Source organism: Oncorhynchus clarkii, chromosome 29 (assembly GCF_045791955.1).
Source record: "Oncorhynchus clarkii lewisi isolate Uvic-CL-2024 chromosome 29, UVic_Ocla_1.0, whole genome shotgun sequence".
Taxonomy (NCBI): domain Eukaryota; kingdom Metazoa; phylum Chordata; class Actinopteri; order Salmoniformes; family Salmonidae; genus Oncorhynchus; species Oncorhynchus clarkii.
Genome location: NC_092175.1, coordinates 41445550 through 41466936, shown reverse-complemented (window position 1 = coordinate 41466936; position 21387 = coordinate 41445550). Strand labels below are relative to the sequence as shown.

Here is a 21387-nt window from a genome sequence, read left to right as displayed (position 1 = left end):
GTATCTACCACAGTCCTCTTAAAATAATGATCTGGTATCTACCACAGTCCTCTATTAAAATAATGATCTGGTATCTACCACAGTCCTCTATTAAAATAATGATCTGGTATCTACCACAGTCCTCTATTAAAATAATGATCTGGTATCTACCACAGTCCTCTATTAAAATAACGATCTGGTATCTACCACAGTCCTCTATTAAAATAACGATCTAGTATCTACCACAGTCCTCTTAAAATAATGATCTGGTATCTACATAAGGTATCGCCCACAGTCCTCTATTAAAATAATGATCTGGTATCTACATAAGGTATCGGCCACAGTCCTCTTAAAATAATGATCTGGTATCTACATAAGGTATCGGCCACAGTCCTCTATTAAAATAATGATCTGGTATCTACATAAGGTATCGGCCACAGTCCTCTTAAAATAATGATCTGGTATCTACATAAGGTATCGGCCACAGTCCTCTATTAAAATAATGATCTGGTATCTACATAAGGTATCGGCCACAGTCCTCTTAAAATAACGATCTGGTATCTACATAAGGTATCGGCCACAGTCCTCTATTAAAATAATGATCTGGTATCTACATAAGGTATCGGCCACAGTCCTTTGCACATTTGTGTGTTATTTAGATTGTTTTATCCCTGGTCTACACACAATACCCCATTATGTCAAAGTATATATATATATATATATATATATATATATATATATATATATATATATATATATATATATATATATATATATATATATATATATATATATATATATATATATATATATATATTTTTTTTTTATGAAAACCTGAAATGTTTTGAGAAAAGTATTCAACCCCTTTCATGGCAAGCCTAAATAAGTTTCAGGAGTAAAAATGTGTTTAACAAGATTTTTGAATGACCTCATATCTGTACACCACACACACAGATAATTGTAAGGTCCCTCAGTCGAGCAGTGAATTTCAAAGACAGATTCAACCACAAAGACCAAGAAGGTTTTCCAATGCCTTACAAAGAAGGGCACCTATTGGTAGATGGGGTAAAAATAAAATAAAAAGCAGACATGGAATATCCCTTTGAACATGGTGAAGTTACTTATTACACTTTGGATGGCGTATCAATACACCCAGTTACCACAAAGACACAGGCGTCATTCATAACTCAGTTGCCGGAGAGAAAGGAAACCGATCAGGGATTTCACCATGAGGCCAATGGTGACTTCAAAACAGTTACAGAGTTTAATGGCTGCGATAGGAGAAAACTGAGGATGGGATCAACAACATTGTAGTTACTCCACAATACTAATCTAAATTACAGAGTGAAAAGAAAGAAGCCTGTACTGCATAAAAATAATCCAAAACATGCTTCCTGTTTGCAATAAAGCACTAAAGTAAAACTGCAAAAAAATGTGAATATATGTCAAAAATTTAGTCTATTTCAGAAGAACAGAATAACATACTCTGAGTTGTCCTGATGTTAGGTCCTGATCTGACTATGCCAAATGGCTGTGGGCTACATACTCTTGAGTTGTCCTTATGTTAGGTCCTGATCTGACTATGCCAAATGTCTGTGGGCTACATACTCTGAGTTGTCCTGATGTTAGGTCCTGATCTGACTATGCCAAATGGCTGTGGGCTACACTAGTTCATTTAACAGACAGGATTTGCTTAGAATTCCGTGGCATTATTTTGTATTATTTTATAGTATGAATAATACAATTGAATATAGCTGAATAAAATAGAAAGGATATTTCCTCCAAACGATTTCCAAGGAAGTGCAAATATGCAACTATTCTATGTTGAGCGGTTAACAAAAAAACAGGGCATCCCATAAGCTTAATTTAGAGTTATGAATCGTTGTTATACAAATGTTGGGCTATATGTTTTGATTTTTAATACATTCTAAGTCTCTGGTGACGATTTGAAAAAAAAGTCTCATGAAAGGCATGAGCTCTGCTCTGTTTCTTGTGCAGGCTGCACACACTTCATCAGTCTCTCATTCACTATTTGACAAGCACTTAATTGTATTCTCACCATTTCCTGGTGGCAACACCCATAATGCCAAATAAAAAAGGACATGTCTTTTGAGGCCAAAGTAGCCGTTGTACCTTTCGGCTGAATATAATATTCATAATTCCCTTCTACCGGCTGCCACGCTCTGTTGCACCTCTCACTGACATGGCTCTCTCAGATACCTTAATTCTTAATGGCCAATGCCCGTCACATGATCGGGTTCTTCTCACAAGCATCTCCGCTAAGTAGTAGGCTAAAAGTGAAGACAGACACATCGCGTCCCTGTTACGGAATTCCGAGGCTCGTGTTGAAGAAGTTAGAGGAACTGTCCACATTGACTTTTCGTCATCCAACAAGATGTGTAGGCCTAACGAAATGCAAAAGCACTATCCCCCCCGATGATACAAAATCAAGAAGTATATAAAACATAAGTCTGGGACAGATATGGGATGCGATAGAGCACAAATTAATACAAATACAAAAGAAAAAAACGTGTTATAGCGTTATTGTGTTATTGTGGCTGATGCAACAGATCAGAACGCTTAGCTTCAAAATGTTGATAAACACATTATTTCCAAATAAACAAGGATGCTTTATTATTATTTAGATTAATGTTTCAAAATGCAATCAATTAGCAAGAAAACACTCTTCCCAAAAGTGTACCACAAAAGCGATTATACATTATCTTCCCCAAAACTTGAAACTCACGTGCCGCCTATGTGCGCCAGTTAGGCTCTACACCGATTGTAGAGTTACTTGGCCAATTTAGTTGATACAAACCTTATCAAAACATATAGGTGTATGGGCTATGCATACTGTAAGCTATAGACAACAAACACAGTTGCATTTTATCGATGGCATTTTGAATGCGCAGATACCGTGACGAGATCCGAAGGCCCATTGTCATGCCATTCGTCCAGCGACATCATTTCAGCATGATAATGCACGGCTGATGTCGCAAGGATTTGTAAAAATGTCCTTGAAGCTGAAAACGTCCCAGTTCTTCCATGGCCTGCATACTCACCAAACATGTCATCCATTGAGCATGTTTGGGATGCTCTGGATCGACGTGTACGACAGGGTGTTCCAGTTCCTGCCAATATCCTCCAACTTCACAAAAAGGAGTGGGACAACATTCCACAGGCCACAATCAACAGCCCGATCATCTCTATGCAAAGGAGATGTCTGCATGGGGCAAATTCTGGTCACACCAGATATGGACCCAACTATTTTTTTTTTTTAAAGGTATCTGTGACCAAAATATGTAAATCTGTATTGCCAGTAATGTAAAAATCGATAGATTAGGGCCTAATTAATGAATTTCAATTGACTGGATTTCCTTATATGAACTGTAACTCAGTAAAACCTTAGAATTTTTTGTTGTTGTTCAGTATAATTTCAATTTATTTTCCTTCCTCTATTACTACTAGGGATAGACCAAATGGGGCAGTTCGATGCTATCTTATAGCCATACCAACGCTATCAATATCAACCATCAGACAGGGCCTGCAACTGCCTATTGAACATAGTTTGAGTTGGAGACTCCATGTTACTTTAAAAAGGACGTTGTTGACGTATTTTAACGTTTGGAGCTTACTTCCTCAAAGCCAACTGATTGATCTTATTTTAACGAATACACTATTGAAAACGTGTTTCCTCTGGTGTCTTCGCCCAATATATTATTGACCATTGCCCAGCTGTTTGTGTTAGAGATGTGAGAATACACAATTCTAAGCCTTGTGTCATCACAAAGAGGGGCGGGCAGGGTAGCCTAGTGGTTGGAACGTTGGACTAGTAACCGAAAGGTTGCAAGATCGAATCACAGAGCTGACAAGGTAAAAATATGTCATATTCTGCCCCTGAACAAGGCAGTTAGCCCACTGTTCCCCTGTAGGCCGTCATTGAAAATAAGAATTTGTTCATAACTGACTTGCCTAGTTAAATAAAGGTAAAAAAATATATTTTTATGAACAAATTTAAAAAAGTGGGACTTTAAACACATCAGTGAAGAGGTTTTTTTCTTCTTCTTTAGATGATCTTTACTTTAGTGACCTTGATTGTATCTCAGCTATCCCTGAACATGATTTAGCTTTTAGCCATTTTGGAGATGTCTTCGATGCTATTGTGGATCCATTGAATGCCTGGTACACTCCGGAATTATCAGAAGTCATTCATAAAAAGAGATGATGCTTGGGTCAAGGCCAGGAACACAGGCTTAGTCCCAGACTGGCAAGCTTTGAAGCAACTGAGGAATCATTGTGTGAAACCAAAATCAGAAAGGCTAAATCAGATTATTACGTAAACTCTCTTTCGGATTGTAATGAGAACCCGGCTAAATTCTAGAAGAAAAAAAATTAATAATGTGTTCTTACTTCTTCCTCTCTGACACAACAAATTAATTCCGACACGAGCCTCATTACACGAAAAAATATGCCATCACTGATGCATTTAATTACCATTTAACTACCATTTAATTTTTTCTTATCATTATTTATTATTATTTCAGCAGGCTCTCTTTCAAATAATTTCTACGTTTATTCACAATGGATATTGGGCTGGATGCGGATAGGGAAAACTTGCTGAATGATGAGAGAAATTATAGTCGAGGCTTTGATTTTAGGCTATTCACAGAAGAAAAAAAATAAGCCCTTGACGCTTTGCTAACAACGAGAAATCCAGAAGGGCCGACCAATTGGATCCTGGTGTTCAGCGCCCACCATGGTTGGCTCAATAACACACTTTTAAATTATTATTATTTTTAATATTGTTATCAGGAAATATTCAAAAAATATGGAAATGAGCGGTTGTGCTGCCGCTCCACAAGGACAGGGATAGTAGTGATCTTAAATCACCATCGACCCATTTCAAGGCTTCCTTGTCCAGAAAAGATTCTAGAAACCTGGTAAAATGTATCAACTTTGTTTGTTTTTTTAAATCTGAGAAATGAATGCAAACCAAATCTGGGTTTAGGCCTGGACATCCAATCAGTGTCTAGGCCTGGACATCCAATCAGTGTCTAGGCCTGGACATCCAATCAGTGTCTAGGCCTGGACATCCAATCAGTGTCTAGGCCTGGACATCCAATCAGGGTCTAGTCCTGGACATCCAATCAGGGTCTAGTCCTGGACATCCAATCAGGGTCTAGGCCTGGACATCCAATCAGGGTCTAGGCCTGGACATCCAATCAGGGTCTAGTCCTGGACATCCAATCAGGGTCTAGGCCTGGACATCCAATCAGTGTCTGGGGCCTGGACATCCAATCAGGGTCTAGGCCTGGACATCCAATCAGGGTCTAGTCCTGGACATCCAATCAGTGTCTAGGCCTGGACATCCAATCAGGGTCTAGTCCTGGACATCCAATCAGGGTCTAGTCCTGGACATCCAATCAGTGTCTAGGCCTGGACATCCAATCAGGGTCTAGTCCTGGACATCCAATCAGTGTCTAGGCCTGGACATCCAATCAGTGTCTAGGCCTGGACATCCAATCAGGGTCTAGTCCTGGGCATAGCACTATTACAGCAACCACTTTAGTTGTTAATGATCTAGGTCTGAGCGCTGACACCTGTTCATGGTTATCTTAGTGACAGAACTCAGGCCATCGTGATTGATTGGGTTAAGTCCACATGTCTTGAAGTACATAAAAGGTGTTCCGCAGGGGACGATACTCGGACCTGTTCATTTCACTATTTATATTAATGCTGTTGGTCAATCTGTAAAAAAAATATACATTTCATCTATATGTAAATAATACTATTATGTACCAATTTCCCCAACTTGCTGTCACAAGGAAACAGTCCGATTTTGCAGTTGTGCAGGAAGTCCTTACTGGTTTAAAACGTGTCTCAGATGGATGACATCTTCAATCATCGGATAGTTCTAGAAATCGAACGATTCCCTGAATACTTCGGTATTTGGATTGACAATGATTTATCGTAAAACATTTTTTTTTTAAAATTCAACATACGACTAAGCTTGTTAAGAAACAAAGATTTTAAAAGTGGGATTTTTTTGTTTTGTTTTACAGAAACAGATCGTCTCTGTTGTCAGCAGGAAGCAGATTGCGCAGTCAACCTTTCTACCAGTTCTCAATTATGGTGATACTAAACGCCAAAGTGCAGCTGCTTCTACTCTTAAACCCATTTTTATTAGCACCCTTTGCTTTATCAAAGGAAATCAATCAAATCAAATGTATTTATAAAGCCCTTCTTACATCAGCTGATATCACAAAACCCCCAAACAACAAGCAATGCAGGTGTTGGTAAACTTTAATTATTCATCACTGTGTTCTTTACCAAAAGGTTGGCTGGACCTCTGAAGTCACATCATTACACTCTTTTGTCAAAGCCCTGCTCCACAAGCTTCCCGACTCACAGGGTTGGTTAACTCTGGAGACGCCGTTGGTGTCTAGAAAATTAGGTAGATATAAGCCTTCGTTTCTCTGCGCAATGCACTTTAAAATTGGAGGAATTGGTGACTCTAGGGCATTTCAGATGGTTGTCTCAGAGAAAACTTTTTACTGAAGAATGTGTCTGTTTTATGTCTGTGTTTTGCTTTCCGTGTAGTGTATAACAACGTGTATTTAAATGTGTGTATGAATGTGTTTATGGTATTCTGATGTGTATTGTGGTGCTTCATAGGGCTAATCTAGAAAAGACACCTTGGTCTCAGCATTGACTCCCTGTCTAAATAAAGACACCTTGGTCTCAGCATCGACTCCCTGTCTAAATAAAGACACCTTGGTCTCAGCATCGACTCCCTGTCTAAATAAAGACACCTTGGTCTCAGCATCGACTCCCTGTCTAAATAAAGACACCCTGGTCTCAGCATCGACTCCCTGTCTAAATAAAGACACCTTGGTCTCAGCATCGACTCCCTGTCTAAATAAAGACACCTTGGTCTCAGCATCGACTCCCTGTCTAAATAAAGACACCCTGGTCTCAGCATCGACTCCCTGTCTAAATAAAGACACCTTGGTCTCAGCATCGACTCCCTGTCTAAATAAAGACACCTTGGTCTCAGCATTGACTCCCTGTCTAAATAAAGACACCTTGGTCTCAGTATTGACTTCCTGTCTAAATAAAGACACCTTGGTCTCAGCATCGACTTCCTGTCTAAATAAAGACACCTTGGTCTCAGCATCGACTCCCTGTCTAAATAAAGACACCTTGGTCTCAGTATTGACTTCCTGTCTAAATAAAGACACCTTGGTCTCAGCATCGACTTCCTGTCTAAATAAAGACACCTTGGTCTCAGCATCGACTCCCTGTCTAAATAAAGACCCCTTGGTCTCAGCATTGACTCCCTGTCTAAATAAAGACACCTTGGTCTCAGCATCAACTCCCTGTCTAAATAAAGACACCTTGGTCTCAGCATTGACTTCCTGTCTAAATAAAGATACCTTGGTCTCAGCATCGACTCCCTGTCTAAATAAAGACACCTTGGTCTCAGCATCGACTCCCTGTCTAAATAAAGACACCTTGGTCTCAGCATCGACTTCCTGTCTAAATAAAGACACCTTGATCTCAGCATCGACTTCCTGTCTAAATAAAAGTTAAATAAAACATTTAAAACAACCAACTTGACAGAGCTTGAAGAATTAGAAAAATAATATTGTACAATCCAAGTGTGCAAAGCTCTTAGAGACTTACCCAGAAAGACTCTCAGCTGTAATCGCTGCCTAATGTGATTGTAACATGTATTGACTTGGGGTTGAATACTTATGTAATTAAAAAACATATAAGTGTTTCATTTTTCATAAATTTTTAATAAAAAAAAGTTAGGATTTTTCTTCCACTTTGACATTAAAAGTATTATGTGTAGATTGTTGACAAAAAAAAGTACAATTAAAACCATTTTAATCCCACCTTGTAACAAATCAAGTTATTGTTGTCATCAGTGTGGACGAGAAGACGGAAGACTCACCTGCTGTCTGAGCTGGGTTGATGCCGATACCGTCTGTCATGAGCACAGAGAGAACAGGGATTAGCATAAATAGCAATACATGAATGAATAAAACACCAAAACATGAATAAATAAAACTAAGAATTAAACATGCAAAAGAGTGGTTGAGAGAGAGGGGGGGGGGGGGGTGTCTGATGAGTAAGACTGACACATAAGTTCACATGGTAACGCTGCTGCACTAGGCACAACAAAAACAACCACATTTAACAGTATGTGTTACATAGACAGAAATATTTTTTTTGTCAGAGATATTATAGGATACTGAAAAAGCACAGCCCCCCCTTTTCTGATTTTCTCTACTTTTACATATTATTGATACTGAATGTTATCAGATCTTCAACCAAAACCACATTTTAGATTAAAAGGTAACCCAAGTTCACAAACACCCAAATCCCCTGTATGAAAAAAAATGATTGCCCCTTTACACTCAATAACTGGTTGTGCCACCTTCAGCTGCAATGACTCCAACCAACCACTTCCTGTAGTTGTCGATCAGTCTCTCACGTCGCTGTGGAGGAATTTTGGCCCCCTCTTCCATACAGAACTGCTTTAACTCAGTGACAATTGTGGGTTTTCAAGCCTGAACTGCTCGTTTCAAGTCCTGCCACAACACCTCAATTGGGATTAGGTCTGGACTTTGAGTAGGCCAATCCAGAACTTCAAATTTGTTTATTTTTAACCATTTTCACTTAGACTTGATTGTGTGTTTTAGATCATTGTCTTGCCGCATGACCCAGCTGTTTCAGCTTCAGCTCATAGATGGATAGGGAGTTAGGGCCTTTAGGCCTGACATTCTCCTTTAGAATGACCTAATAGAACCTAATGGTTCGTTCTATTAAGGCAAGTCGTCCAGGTCCTGAGGCAGCAAAGCATCCCCAAACCATCACACTACCACCACCATGCTTGACCGTTGGTATGAGGTTCTTAATGTGGAAGGCAGTGTTTGGTTTTCGCCAGAAATTATGGGACCCACTGACACAATGTAACAGAATCACCTGTTGCTAATTATACTGACACAATGTAACAGACTCATCTGTTTCTAATAAGACTGACACAATGTAACAGACTCATCTGTTTCTAATAAGACTGACACAATGTAACAGAATCACCTGTTTCTAATTATACTGACACAATGTAACAGACTCATCTGTTTCTAATAAGACTGACACAATGTAACAGACTCACCTGTTTCTAATAAGACTGACACAATGTAACAGACTCACCTGTTTCTAATAAGACCGACACAATGTAACAGACTCACCTGTTTCTAATAAGACTGACACAATGTAACAGACTCACCGTTAGTAATGATGGCACTGGTGGCTGCTGGTACTTTGAACTGTGAGAGGAAACAGACAGAATGATCATGCTATACACCTGCCTCTCAGTAGTCCAGGGGTGTTCAGACCTCTCCTCTGTGACCCCCAACCGTTCCATGCATTTGATCTATTCCAGACCGAGCCCACCTGATTCATCTTGTCAACTCATCCTCAACCCCATGACTAAGGTGAATCAGGTTAACTATTTCAGGGCTACAACAAATGTGTGACATGTCTACGGGTCCCTGTGAAGAGGTTTGAAAACCACGGAAGGACAGCCAGGTGAGAGGGGACTTGGGTTTACATGCTCACAGGGAGAGAGGGGAGTTGGGCTCACAGGGAGAGAGGGGAGTTGGGCTCACAGGGAGAGAGGGGAGTTGGGCTCACAGGGAGAGAGGGGAGTTGGGCTCACAGGGAGAGAGGGGAGTTGGGCTCACAGGGAGAGAGGGGAGTTGGGCTCACAGGGAGAGAGGGGAGTTGGGCTCACAGGGAGAGAGGGGAGTTGGGCTCACAGGGAGAGAGGGGAGTTGGGCTCACAGGGAGAGAGGGGAGTTGGGCTCACAGGGAGAGAGGGGAGTTGGGCTCACAGGGAGAGAGGGGAGTTGGGCTCACAGGGAGAGAGGGGAGTTGGGCTCACAGGGAGAGAGGGGAGTTGGGCTCACAGGGAGAGAGGGGAGTTGGGCTCACAGGGAGAGAGGGGAGTTGGGCTCACAGGGAGAGAGGGGAGTTGGGCTCACAGGGAGAGAGGGGAGTTGGGCTCACAGGGAGAGAGGGGAGTTGGGCTCACAGGGAGAGAGGGGAGTTGGGCTCACAGGGAGAGAGGGGAGTTGGGCTCACAGGGAGAGAGGGGAGTTGGGCTCACAGGGAGAGAGGGGAGTTGGGCTCACAGGGAGAGAGGGGAGTTGGGCCCACAGGGAGAGAGGGGAGTTGGGCCCACAGGGAGAGAGGGGAGTTGGGCCCACAGGGAGAGAGGGGAGTTGGGCCCACAGGGAGAGAGGGGAGTTGGGCCCACAGGGAGAGAGGGGAGTTGGGCCCACAGGGAGAGAGGGGAGTTGGGCCCACAGGGAGAGAAAGGAGTTGGGCCCACAGGGAGAGAAAGGAGTTGGGCCCACAGGGAGAGAAAGGAGTTGGGCCCACAGGGAGAGAAAGGAGTTGGGCCCACAGGGAGAGAAAGGAGTTGGGCCCACAGGGAGAGAAAGGAGTTGGGCTCAGAGTGAGAGAGGGGAGTTGTGCTCACAGGGGGAGAGGGGAGTTGTGCTCACAGGGAGAGAAAGGAGTTGTGCTCACAGGGAGAGAAAGGAGTTGTGCTCACAGGGAGAGAAAGGAGTTGTGCTCACAGGGAGAGAAAGGAGTTGTGCTCACAGGGAGAGAAAAGAGTTGTGCTCACAGGGAGAGAAAGGAGTTGGGCTCACAGGGAGAGAAAGGAGTTGGGCTCACAGGGAGAGAAAGGAGTTGGGCTCACAGGGAGAGAAAGGAGTTGGGCTCACAGGGAGAGAAAGGAGTTGGGCTCACAGGGAGAGAAAGGAGTTGGGCTCACAGGGAGAGAAAGGAGTTGGGCTCACAGGGAGAGAAAGGAGTTGGGCTCACAGGGAGAGAAAGGAGTTGGGCTCACAGGGAGAGAAAGGAGTTGGGCTCACAGGGAGAGAGAGACATGCACTGCCACAACTCTGTATGTGTATGCATGTGTGTGTGTGTGTGTTAGTAGTGACGTGAGAGTCAACCGTTTGTTCACCAACACCCAATTGCTAATAACCCACCCGCCCGACTATATGTGACAAAGTGAAAATCTGAGGCCCACACCCGACTCTAACCCGCAAATATAGAAAATGAGCTGTACAGTCAGAGATGGTGTAAAGATTTTTTGACAGAACGTTTTAGATTGTCTGATGTTTCTTCTTATAATGTCCCACATTTTGGTAGGCTATTTGTTAGTCAACTTGTCCATAATTAGATACATGCAGCTTCTCTTCCTGTCATTATATGTTGCCCCAGAGGACTAAATAAATCCTTGCTCACCAGAATAATGACATAAATCTATAGAATTAACGCTTCAATCTAGTTGACATTGGTAAAAATTGTTTTTCTCATTCATCTCTGCTTCTCTCACACAGCAAAGATGTTTAGGGACCGGGGAGAATAAAATGCAATAACTAAAAAGAATGGGAAAGATTTTCTATGCAAAAATGTTCAAATGAGATTAGTTTAAAAGGTGTTTAAAGGAAATTTGAAGCTATTCAAAAGACCCAACATATATTTTTTTAATATGATTTCAGTTCGGCTTGGATGCATATTTTGTGTGGTTGAAGTACTAATCAGCTTTTACAATGCTGATAAAGACAGCACCTTTACAGACGGTCCCTAACCACGCAGTCATTCTCACAAGATGCTGAAAGAAATCAGTTCTCCAATCCTATTCCTGAGTCAAAATGTACATTCGGTGTATCATTTTACTGCAAAAAATGCTTAATAGTATAGAGCAGGAGTTAATAGTATATTGGCCATGTAAGAGCTTATAGATCTACAGTCAGTGTCCAGACAGGCTACTATTACATTTAAGGCACCTGAACAGCACAGTTCCCTTGACGGGCCATTTTGAAGTCCCCCGTCATGTGACTGTGGAATTTGTATAGCGCCTCACACATCATTATACATAATAGAGCCGGCACACTGCAATCAACCAGTTTCACTACTTTCCCAAACATTAGACTACTGTTCTAGCCCTCCCTTGTCTTTATTTTCAACTCTACATTTCACATGTTTTTTTTATTTTCTTACTGAATTAAAAATCTGAAATTGTCCCTTTTTGCCTCAGTGGATTGACCTAAGTTCCCAAAATGATTTGCTGTGTATGTGTTGCCTACAGTTAGGCCTAAAACTAAAGCAACGCGCTACAACAGATACAAATTATGAAAGAAAAAAACTCAAACGTAGCCTATAGATATGAATTGCACATTGACATATTTTTAGGCATTATTTTCCCATTATTCAACCCTAAACCTGCCCGTCCTGTGGATATAACCGCAGGGCCTGCTGGTTATGAGTCAACCCCGCGCATCACTAGTTGTCAGGGAGGCTGCTGAGCTTCGATACAGAGAGAAAGGGGCGGAGGATCATCTTCACGCTCTGTAACCGCAGTAGAGATTAAAGGATTTGTCCTAATAAAAATGTAAAAACTGTGAAAAACGCTGAATGTTCCAGTCGTTTAGAGGAATGTCTAATCTGTTCTATTGAGTTCTCCTAACTGGGCACGTCAGGTTTTGTTTTCTAGCGAAGGTGAATAATAATAATTTATTTGGTAAATAAAACAAAGAACGCACCAAGTCCATTGCAAAAAATAATGCTTAAAAATGATTTATTATTATTATTATTATTATTATTATTTATTGATGAAAATACCAGTCGATGTAAATACATTCGACCGGTCGGTCATGCATATCGGTCTACGGGTTAATTTACATCATTTGGTGGAAATAAAGTGGTGTGTGTATTTCTCGTTAGTTGTTATGATTCTTCTTTATAAAAAGTGTAAAGCATACCGATACAGAGTTTAAGATGAAAATAGGTCAGACTGTGTGAGAGCTGCTGCTGCAGTTCCTGTTGGCGTGAAACATGCTTTTAGAAGCCCGAAAAATTGTGCAACAATTCTAAATTAAATTGCGTGTTAAAAACAGTTCTGATGGCCATGATTGAAAAAAAAATATTTTTTTTTTTACTTATAAACTGGTAAATGAAGTGGGCTTTCCATTCATGTGCAATGGTGTGTCACACCGTACAATGTGAGCTTGAAAACTGAACATTTCACTTCGTATTATAAGGCAAGTCTTACCTTGCTTCAAAGTAGCCTAGACAAAATCTGTTTCTAGAAACGTGGAGTCAATTATTTTATAAAGACCTCCATATGCCATTGAAACTAGTAGCCTTTTTCGCTCATAATAGATTATCTATTGTTCTATTGGGTTTCAAAACCCTAGTCATATTAGCATCCCATGCTAGTTGATGATAATCCTAGTCATTTTAGCATCCCATGCTAGTTGTTGATAATCCTAGTCATATTAGCATCCCATGCTAGTTGATGATAATCCTAGTCATATTAGCATCCCATGCTAGTTGATGATAATCCTAGTCATATTAGCATCCCATGCTAGTTGTTGATAATCCTAGTCCTATTAGCATCCCATGCTAGTTGACGATAACCCTAGTCATATTAGCATCCCATGCTAGTTGTTGATAACCCTAGTCATATTAGCATCCCATGCTAGTTGATGATAATCCTAGTCATTTTAGCATCCCATGCTAGTTGATGATAATCCTAGTCATATTAGCATCCCATGCTAGTTGATGATAATCTTATTCATATTAGCATCCCATGCTAGTTGATGATAATCCTAGTCATATTAGCATCCCATGCTAGTTGTTGATAACCCTAGTCATATTAGCATCCCATGCTAGTTGTTGATAACCCTAGTCATATTAGCATCCCATGCTAGTTGTTGATAACCCTAGTCATATTAGCATCCCATGCTAGTTGTTGATAACCCTTGTCATATTAGCATCCCATGCTAGTTGTTGATAACCCTTGTCATATTAGCATCCCATGCCAGTTGATGCATCTTTACATCTCCCCTCTTTCTAAATTTGGAATGGATATGTTCATCTCTGTCACATGAAACAGCTCTCATTTGCACTGCCATGTGCGCATTGCAGTGCTTATAATGTGAAGAAATAATAGTTTATAAAATGTTTAAGCTAAAAGTTTTTTTGTTTGTTGATGTCCTGGTTGAATGAATTTGGGATCTTTCATCCTGCAACTGTCCCAGAGTCAGTTTGGAATTAGGCAATTGATTTTTCCGACAAGCTGACAAAACAGAATAGGTAAACTTTCTAGCATGGAGGAATAGTAGACTGACATAGTTGAGTGGTTTTGCTGTTCGTTACTCATCTTGTTGGCTGTGGGAAAAGTAAATGTTGATAGTTTTTCTAAAACATCTTCAAAGCGCGTTTCATCGGAATGCGTTAAGGACCACAACGCCGTTGCATCCTCGACTTGAATGTTCTGTTAAGACGAATGACCTTCATCTAGATGTCATGTCTATCATTCTGATCACAGTGGGTGGACTCCCTAATCAGGTTACACACCTAATGCATATGGGTACGGTACATTTCTCAAATGTCTGATCAATTCAAAAGTTTCCGGTCAAATGTCCGGCCCTACATCTTCCTAAAAGGAAACAGTGGCGGCGCGCACACACACACACACACACACCACAAAAGTCATCAAAGGAGAAGGGAGGGGAAGCTAATCATTAATGAAAGATTCCGCTATCTATGAGAACCAGCCTGAAGGCAAAAATACTAATAATTGAGATTTTGTTCGCAGGAGAGAAAAGAAAACTCCTCTGCTGTCAAGCATCAAAATCAGCCTCAGCGTTCTAAGAACATAATTGGCTCTGTGAGGATTCTACTTTGCTTAAAGAGGACAAAGCATATAGCAGCAGAAACAGCCATCACTCATGTCTGCTTGAATCATGATGGTGGCTCATGAGTTTTCTATGGGGTTATAGATCAACACATCTCAAGAGACTGCACCTGTTATTGTCACACAGAGAGACAGAGGAGATGCCACTAGTCTGAAGTCAGGGAGATAAGGATGGCTAAGCGAGCACAGAGCAGCACGGGCATTCTAAATCAATCACAGATGAGCAGGAGAATGAGGAGAGAAAGAGAAACGTATTATGTAGCTGGGAATGGACAATGGACAATGGGTTGAAGAGGGAGGGTAGGAAAGATACAAATGAATTACTGCTACTCTCAAAGCATTACCCATCTGCCTCATTTCATCTTTAGGCTATTCACTCTGTCCATTATTTGGATGATGATTATTGTAATAGGTTGCATTCATAAATCTAAATATTAAAAGGGAAGGGATCCATTGATTCAAGGAAGTCTGATTGGTATTCGGCAAGACATAAACGATGGTCCTCTCCCAGCTTACCATCTACTAGAAATAGGTTATTGACTTAATATCATGTGGAATGACAGTTCCAGCTACGGAAGCAGGCAGGGTGGGACCAGGCTAAACAGAGAGGAAATGCTCAAGCCTGGTATCTATATTGTATATCGTATATTGTTTCCATGTCATGCATGTAAGAGAGGAGACTGAGGAGAGACTCATATAGCCTTACCTGTACTAGAGGTGCTGTATCTAATCTTTGATAGTCACCATGCAACAGAGGAGGCCCCCATACTGTAGGCAAAGCCTACAGCAAAGCCTATGTGCTGTAGCCAACTCTAGTATTATATCATTGCTATGCCATACATGTATGAGAGACTGAGGAGACTCAACCCTCACATCCATACATGTATAAGAGACTGAAGAGAGACTCAACCCTCACATCCATACATGTATGAAAGGAGACTGAGGAGAGACTCAATCCTCACATCCATACATGTATGAGAGGAGACTGAGGAGAGACTCAAGCCTCACATCCATACATGTATGAAAGGAGACTGAGGAGAGACTCAATCCTCACATCCATACATGTATGAAAGGAGACTGAAGAGAGACTCAATCCTCATATCCATACTCTGTGCTTTTGTTCCTCTTTTTTGGGGGGGGGGGCTACATCTTGTAAAGTTGGTTGTGACCCCTTAAAAATGCTTTCACTTGACTTGTTGTAATATAGCCAACTACTAGTATTTTTGTTGTTGCAATACACAGTATGAGATGAACTAACCTCCTCCGCTGCAAACTTCAACACGGCTGTAAACGGCGTGCTCTCTGGGACGCTGAGTCTGAAACAAGAAATACACATCACTCCAACTCTCTGCTCTCCATGGAACGAACCCCCCCTTTCAATATTTCCTTTCCTCTCCCTTCCCTTTATCTTCCTCGTGTAATCAGTAAGGAAAGGCTTCATAGGCCAATTTGCTGTGGCGCTGCAGAGTCCCTGTTCTGTGTTGATTGTTCAACTACGACGTCACATTTCATAAAGTGCAAAAACAGCCAGTCATCGAGGTAAGTGGTGACGTGTGGTAAACTGGCTGAAAGCCTGGAACACATAGGCTAGCTAGTTAGCAATGTTGTGATTAAACGTTATTTGGAAATGTCTGCAAACACATTGCAAGAGGTTTATGTTATGCCAAGATACTAAGCAAATGACAGTGCTAATGGCAACAACGAACGCATCGGCAAAACTGACTACCGTCATAGTGAATTGGCATGCTAGCTAACTTGCTGGCCAGTGACAGCTGTGTTATGGTTCAAAGGAACAACATGCTTCCAATAGGTAGCAGCTAGCCAGCTAGCATCTTGCAATTAGCTTCTACTAGTAGCTAGATAGCTTCAATACTTAGCTAGCTGCAGACGAATATAATGAAGATCACAGCTAGCTGAACAAGCTACATGCATGGGTGTGACGGTAAGCATCAGTATTCATTGATGTTTTTAGCTAACGTTTATGCTGATCTGTCACTTACACTTTGTAGGGTAGCCGGGGATCCGACGTCAGAGTGATTTTAAACGTGACTTTAGACCTGATGGAGGAAACAAACACAGTTATCATCACACTGCTTTTTGCTAAATAATAGTAATTTATTAAATGTGTATTATAGGACAGAATGAGAGGTAAACGTACATGTTCTTGGTGACTGTGGTCTCTACTCCACACCGTTAACGTAGACCCGGAAGTCAGAAGGACTCAGTGGACACGTCATCAGTTCGATAAGGTTTTAGCAGCCTCGCCGAATGAGTTTGATGTTGTTTTTAATAGAAATACTTTAAAAAATAGTGTTCCATTAATTTAATGAATAGTACAGTCTTGAAACAAGTAACAAAACAGAAAAAGTTGTGCTATTAAAAGATAGGCGACTTTGACAGCGTGCTTGTCAATTTACCGTAACATACGACCACATGCGCACACCTATTTGTACAAATCCCAAGTGACTGATGATGTATTTGTTTGAAGAATCAACTATTAATATACCATTACTATATACAGAAAATATAGGATAGCGATAACTTTTTTCCATGACATTACACTAGAAGTAAAGTGTGCAGTGATTTGCAGAATGTATGTTGCCTTGCTCTCATGCATGTATAAAGTAGTCTCATGCATTTATAAGGTCAAAATGTACAGTGCATTCATAAAGTATTCACACCCCCTTAACCTTTTCCACATTTTGTTGTTACAGCCTGAATTTAAAATAGATTAGATTGAGATGTTGTGTCACTGGCCTACACACTATACCCCCTTAAGGGGTGAGAATACTTTCAGAAGGTGCTGTACATTCCCTTGCTCTCATTCATTTATAAGGTTATTGATTAATTGATAAAAAAATCCCCAATAGCCTTTTCCTCTACAATGTGCTGAGGTTTGCTCTCTGGAGCAGATAGGTCAGTGCAATAGGCAGTAATGCATCCTTCTTCAGCTAAACATGTCAAAGTATGATGGTGCCTAATGGTATAGATGTTTGTAGTGCACTACGTTTGACCAGGGCCCATGACAAGTAGTGCACTATGTAGGGCAGGGGTCTCCAACCAATGATGGATGTAAACCCTGGATAGCTGATGCTGTGTATTGACAATTGAGAGGAAGCCACCGGGCGGCCATGTTGTCTCTCCCCACTAGGAGCAGTCTATAGGAATGAATGGAATTCTACACTATTTCATTTAAATGTTTGAAGGACAAAATTACATGTATTTAAAATAAGATTTTGTTGTTGTAGAGGGGACAGTAACATCAGTACCCTTAAAAACAAAACAAAAAGACTTTGAGGAAAATGGTTTTGTCGGTCGTTTAGGGTTTATACCAGTTAGGGGAAGTGATGAGTGATGAGCTCTACAGCAGAGTCTCACATCTCAATCGCTGGTTGAAAACTGTTTTCTGCCCCTCCCAAACGATAGAATTTGTAGATAATTGGCCCTCTTTCTGGGACACCCACAAACAGGACCATTCCTGGCCTGTTGAGGTTGACGGACTCCATCCTAGCATGAGGGGTGCTCTCATCTCCTCTACGAACATGGACTGGGCTCTAACTCCCCTAGCTCCACAATGAGATAGGGTGCAGGCCAGGCAGCAGGCTGTTAGCCAGCCTGACAGCTTAGTGGAGTTCACTAGCACAGTGTGCCACTAGCACAGTCAGTGTAGTCAGCTCAGCTATCCCCATCTGTGCCTCGACCTAGGTTGGGCAAAACTAAACATGGCGGTGTTCACTTTAGCAATCTCACTGGAATAAAGACCTCCTACATTCCTGCCATTATTGAAAGAGATCGTGATACCTCACATCTAAAAATAGGGCTATTTAATGTTAGAACCCTCACTTCCAAGGCAGTTATAGTCAATGAACTAATCACTGATCATAATCTTGATGTGATTGGCCTGACTGAAACATGGCTTAAGGCTGATGAATTTACTGTGTTAAATGAGGCCTTACTTCTTGGTTACACTAGTGACCATATCCCCCGAGCGTCCCGAGGAGGTGTTGCTAACATTTACGATAGCAAATTTCAATTTCCAAAAAACCCTAATATTTTCATCTTTTGAACTTCTAGTCAGGAAATCTGTGCAGCCTACTCAATCTCTTTTTAAAGCTACTGTTTACAGGCCTCCTGGGCCGTATACAGCGTGTCTCACTGAGTTCCCTGAATTCCCATTGGACCTTGTAGTCATGGCAGATTATATTCTAATTGTTGGTGACTTTAATATCCACATGGAAAAGTCCACAGACCAACTCCAAAAGGCTTTTAGAACCATCATCGACTCAGTGGGTTTTGTCCAACATGTCTCTGGACCTACTCACTGCCACAGTCATACTCTGGACCTAGTTTTGTCCTGTAGAACAAATGTTGTGGATCAGACCACCATTTTATTACGTTTGCAATCGCAACAAATAATCTGCTCAGACCCAAACCAAGGATAATCAAATGTCTAGCTTGGAAAGACAGTACCGTGCCGCATCGAAGAGCCCTTACTGCTGCTTGATCATCCTATTTTTCCAACTTAATTGAGGAAAATAAGAACAATCCCAAATGTATTTTTGATACTGTCGCAAAGCTAACTAAAATCCAACATTCCCCAAGAGAGGATGGCTTTCACTTCAGCAGTGATAAATTCATGAACTTCTTTGAGGAAAATATCATTAGAAAGCAAATCACGGACTCCTCTTTAAATCTGCGTATTCCTCCAAAGCTCAGTGTCCTGAGTCTGCACAACTCTGCCAGGACCTATGATCAAGAGAGACGCTCAAGTGTTTTAGTATTATATTTCTGAAAATAATCATGGCCTCTAAACCTTCAAGCTGCATACTGGACCTTATTCCAACTAAACTACTGAAAGAGCTGCTTCCTGTGCTTGGCCCTCCTATGTTCAACATAATAAACGGCTCTCTATCCACCAGATGTGTACCAAACTCACTAAAAGTGTCAGTAATAAGGCCTCTCTTGAAAAAAGCCTAACCTTGACCCAGAAAATAGTCCTGCCGTACCTACACGTACGCTACGGTCACAAGACGCTCTTTACTGTCCCTAGAACTTCTTTGGAAACAGCTGGAAGCTTTCTCCTGCATTTTTGTGGAACGGTTCTGCCGACCCATGTGAGAGACGCACACTCGGTCTCAACCTTTAAGTCTTTACTGAAGACTCATCACTTCAGTAGGTCCAATGATTGAGTGTAGTCTGAGCCCAGGAGTGTGAAGGTGAACGGAAAGGCTCCGGAGCAACGAACCGCCATTGCTATCTCTGCCTGGCCGGTTCCCCTCTCTCCACTGGGGCTGAGTCACTGGCTTGCTGGTGCTCTGCCATGTCGTCCCTAGGAGGGATGCGTCACTTGAGTGGGTTGAGTCACTGACGTGATCTTCCTGTCTGGGTTGGCGCCCCCCCCCCTCCCCCCTTGGGTTGCTGTCTCTGCAGCTTCTCTTCTGCCATAACTTGTTGCCTCATAAGACTAAATAAAGTCATTATTTAGTAAAGTAGTGCTCACCAGAACAGTGTCCCACAGTGTTAGAATGAATGCGTAATAATTATTAGTAATCTAGTTAACACTGGTAATGTTGTCTGTTTCGTTTAGGGACCCGCGGGAGAAAACTCATTAACTCCAAAAACAGTGGAAAGATTTTTGATGTGCAAAATTGTTCAAATGTTAACAGTTTGACCGGTTTTAAGTAAATGAAAGACGATGAAAACGTCGAAACATATTTCTGATAAGACTTCGGGTGGTTTTGGGTGTATTATTTTATGTGGTTGAAATACTGTCTGCCTGCTTAACAGTGTCAAAAGATAACACATTACACGCACATTCACATTTTCTAAAGAAATCATATTTCTCCACTCCTGTTCCAGAGACAAAATTAACATTTGTTGTATAATTTAACTGAAAGAAATGTAAAATTGTACAGGAATTTATATTATATTACGTTACAGGTGAGAGAATATAGGCCTACGCTCAGTGTCCACAGTTACTATTCCATTTAACCCATATGAATTTAAATGAGGAAAAGTCTGTTTATTCACGGTTAGTGGGATACTCATGAGTGGGATATCAAAGGTGCATGTAAACAGCCTATCCTGAGTAAGACCTTAAGCGGGATATGAGCTACTATCCGGGATACTGTGTGCATGGTCAGTGACGCAGTAGGCTGAGAATAGGGCCCTTGCAGTGAAGCAGTAGGTTGAGAATATGGCCCTTACAGTGAAGCAGTAGGTTGAGAACAGGGCCCTTGCAGTGAAGCAGTAGGCTGAGAACAGGGCCCTTGCAGTGAAGCAGTAGGTTGAGAATAGGGCCCTTACAGTGAAGCAGTAGGTTGAGAACAGGGCCCTTGCAGTGAAGCAGTAGGTTGAGAATAGGGCCCTTACAGTGAAGCAGTAGGTTGAGAATAGGGCCCTTACAGTGAAGCAGTAGGCTGAGAACAGGGCCCTTGCAGTGAAGCAGTAGGTTGAGAATAGGGCCCTTACAGTGAAGCAGTAGGTTGAGAATAGGGCCCTTACAGTGAAGCAGTAGGTTGAGAATAGGGCCCTTACAGTGAAGCAGTAGGTTGAGAATAGGGCAGGTGGGAAGGTGAACGGAAAGGCTCTGGAGCAACGAACCGCCCTTGCTG

General features: G+C 41.5%; 2 protein-coding genes across 2 annotated transcripts in view; both read right to left on the bottom strand.

Moving 5' to 3' along the window:
- The window catches only part of LOC139388018 (ubiquitin-fold modifier 1), a 35738-nt gene extending 18525 nt beyond the window's left edge, over positions 1-17213 (bottom strand). Inside the window, exons 1-5 of the mRNA XM_071134500.1 lie at positions 16932-17213; positions 16774-16830; positions 16032-16089; positions 9278-9317; positions 7940-7972 (exon numbers count right to left, since the gene is read on the bottom strand). Coding sequence (XP_070990601.1) covers positions 7940-7972; positions 9278-9317; positions 16032-16089; positions 16774-16830; positions 16932-16933 — 190 coding nt within the window. The 5' untranslated portion in view covers positions 16934-17213. The remainder of the gene's footprint in view (positions 1-7939; positions 7973-9277; positions 9318-16031; positions 16090-16773; positions 16831-16931) is intronic.
- LOC139388601 (regulatory factor X-associated protein) overlaps positions 1-21387 on the bottom strand; it is a 1150577-nt gene that overhangs the window by 294196 nt on the left and 834994 nt on the right. The window lies entirely within an intron of this gene.